We start from the raw sequence: 3150 nt of genomic DNA, 5'->3' as shown, positions 1-3150 counted from the left end.
ATTATATTACATATATATATTAGTATTAAAGTCTCATCGTAATTATTTTAATCCAAAAGTTAATTTTTATGATTAATTATTTATTTTAATGAATGGGATATTAATAGAAACCATTTGTACTTAATTTAAATAAGGAAAAAATTTAGAAAACTAAAAGGTCTGTTCCATTTTGAATTATTAGACTTGAACTTCTTTTCATTGAATAAGTTGTTGCAGTTTTTTTAAATAATTAAATAATTGAACTTTTTAGAAATTCGATACTTAAATTATTTTAACAAAAAAAAAACTACTTAGTTCATTTATATTCTAATAAATTTCATAAAAATATATATATTTAAAAATTAATATGATATTGAGTTTTTAAAAATACATTCCAAATATTATGAAAATAATATGAATTACTGAAAAATATTAATAACAGTCGGCATCAGATATTGGTGGATAATGATTGTAGTTAATAAATTTTTGATTTTGTTTATAACATGAAACATTAAGTATTTATGTATCAGTAAAAGAGTTTCAATCAATTTTACAAAAGGTAAATATTATTTCCATTAATTGACACCATATAATTATACTGATTCTTAATTTCATCTGGTAAAATTTTAATATCCATATGAACAATTAGTTGTAATATTGAAAAACTGACTTAGAAATATTATAGTTTACAAAAAAAAATGACAGATTTATACAAAAAATATGGAATGTAAATGCAAAAATAACCATGTTATCTGACATTTATTTGTGAGAAATGCTTGTTCTTATAGATAATTTCGTATAAAATTTTAAAGTATAGTGTAAATGTGTAGATATTGGTCAACTAAACTTTTGTAGCAGATAACTATCAAAACTCTGTTTTCAGTAAAAAAAAGAGACAATTCAGAAAGTAAAATCCTTAACATTTAAGGAAAAAAGTATAAAAAAGTAATAAAAAAAGCATGATGCATAAAATAAGGGAAATTATATGGTTTTGCCTCATCTTTGTATCCCTATATAAAGAGTATTCATGTCATAATGCATCCACACAGTCAGTTAAGATAATAACAGATAGAAAAACTTTGAAGGAAAATGAGGCAAGAGACAGTTGTTGTGATAGTGGGAGCAGGACCAGCAGGACTTGCAACATCTGCATGTCTGAATGTTCTCTCTATCCCAAATATCGTTTTGGAGAGGGAAGACTGTTATGCCTCTTTATGGCAAAAGAAAGCTTATGATCGTTTAAAGCTTCATTTAGCCAAGAGTTTCTGTGAGCTGCCTCACATGCCGTATCCCGTATCTACACCCACATTTGTGCCTAAAAACATGTTTGTTAAGTATTTACATAACTATGTTGACAAATTTGAGATAGAGCCATTGTACCAACGTAGTGTCGAGAATGCGTGGTATGATGAGAATGAAAGAAAATGGGTCGTTAAAGCGAAAAATGGGGTTTCGGGTTTGGTGGAAGAGTATGTTGGGGAGTTTCTTGTGGCGGCAACAGGTGAAAACAGTGAAGGATATATTCCTAGGGTTTATGGTTTAGATAACTTCAAAGGGTCGGTCATGCATTCTATTCAATACGAAAATGGAAAGAAATTCAACGGCAAAAATGTGCTTGTTGTTGGCTCTGGAAATTCCGGCATGGAAATTGCATACGATTTGTACAACTGGGGTGCCCAAACATCTATCGTCATTCGCAGCCCTGTAAGTTGCTTCCCCTTTCTTTATCTTTCCCAGTATTTGAATTTGCATACTCGAAATATTTGAAATCGGAGTTAAAAGTGCATTTGGTATATTTTAAACCATGTTTTTGTTGTGATAGGTACATGTGTTTACAAAGGAGATAGTGCAACTCGGAATGTATTTATTACAATACCTACCATGTAGTATCGTGGACAGCATTGTTTTAATGTGTGGGAAGTTGTTGTATGGAGATCTTTCTGAATATGGGATACAGAGGCCGGTCAAAGGGCCATTTCGCATCAAACAGGAACTTGGACGGTCACCGGTTATTGATGTTGGAACAATTGGAAGGATCAAAACAAGAGATATTCAGGTAAAATTCGCCATCTTATTTCAACACCAGTTAAAAATTTTAAGCAAAGATTAACGTTTTGAGATATGTTTTGTTTTGTGTGTCACAAGGTAATGACGACCATTGAAGACATAGATGAAAATCAGATCAAGTTCACGGACGGTACAGAGAAACACTTTGATGCTATTGTCTTTGCAACTGGTTTTAGGAGCACGGTGCGAAAATGGCTCAAGGTAATTTAACTTACCGCATTTAAATTTTTCTTAGGCTTTTGTGTATTTTAATCCAGTCTAAAGAGTTTTTATGTAAACCAGGACGACGGAGGGTTGTTTAACGAAAAAGGAATGCCGATGCATAAAAGCCCAAATCATTGGAAAGGGGACCATGGCCTTTACTGTGTTGGATTTGCAAGTGCCGGATTGTTTGGTATTTCAAATGATGCTAAGAATATTGCTGATGATATATTTCGGATTGTTCGTGGGAATTAAGTTCGTATGAAGAAAAACATGGTGTTCCAGATGCAGTTTCATAAGTCAGTGTAACCGATTAGATAAAGTTATGATACGAAGTTTAATCATATATGAAGTTATAATACAAAGTTTAATTAAGTATACGAGTTTAATGAAGTTATGATATAAATCATGGTGTGAGCTTAGTCCTTAAACAATTTATTTTGTCATGAATTTATCCTTCATAAAAGCTTTTGTACCGCTCAAATTGGTTGAATCAAGTCAAATCTGACCGTTTTTTACGGTTTGAGTGGTCTGACGGTCTGATTTTGTTTGAAAAATAGCCAAACCGGGCGGCCTGGCTCTGTCTGGTTTGTGGGTCTGGAATTTTTTTGGACGATTTAGATCAAACCGACTGCCAAATGCATACATACATACATATGCGTATATATATACACACACATACATACACACACACACACACACACATATATATATATATATATATATATATATATATATATATGGGCCTAATCAAATGAGAACTAATTAGTTTGTGGTAACTGTGAGAAACCAATATTAACCACAAAATCAATAGATAAATTAGGAAATTTATAATTTTGRCAATTTTGAATTAAAATATTAATGCAAGGATATTTTTGGTATTTTAAAACTTTCCTCCCTCCT

At 31.3% G+C, this 3150-nt stretch overlaps 1 protein-coding gene across 1 annotated transcript; it reads left to right on the top strand.

Annotated features, from left to right (window-relative positions):
- The first annotated feature begins 1068 nt into the window (after positions 1–1068).
- On the top strand, positions 1069–2502 carry LOC112508574 (probable indole-3-pyruvate monooxygenase YUCCA10). Its single transcript, XM_025113246.1, has 4 exons — positions 1069–1683; positions 1802–2035; positions 2125–2247; positions 2329–2502. The coding sequence occupies exons 1-4, from the start codon at positions 1069–1071 to the stop codon at positions 2500–2502; spliced, it is 1146 nt and encodes a 381-aa protein (XP_024969014.1).
- The last annotated feature ends 648 nt before the right edge of the window (positions 2503–3150 follow it).

Source organism: Cynara cardunculus (assembly GCF_001531365.2).
Source record: "Cynara cardunculus var. scolymus isolate 2C chromosome LG 3, CcrdV1, whole genome shotgun sequence".
Lineage (NCBI taxonomy): Eukaryota > Viridiplantae > Streptophyta > Magnoliopsida > Asterales > Asteraceae > Cynara > Cynara cardunculus.
The sequence above is the reverse complement of the archived record's forward strand: the minus strand, read 5'-3'. Positions and strand labels throughout refer to the sequence as shown.

Coding starts and splice junctions, on each gene's coding strand:
- LOC112508574 (XM_025113246.1), top strand. CDS start 1,069: ATGAGGCAAGAGACAGTTGTTGTGATAGTGGGAGCAGGACCAGCAGGA. Junction 1,684..1,801: donor CTATCGTCATTCGCAGCCCT/GTAAGTTGCTTC, acceptor TTGTTGTGATAG/GTACATGTGTTTACAAAGGA. Junction 2,036..2,124: donor TCAAAACAAGAGATATTCAG/GTAAAATTCGCC, acceptor GTGTGTCACAAG/GTAATGACGACCATTGAAGA.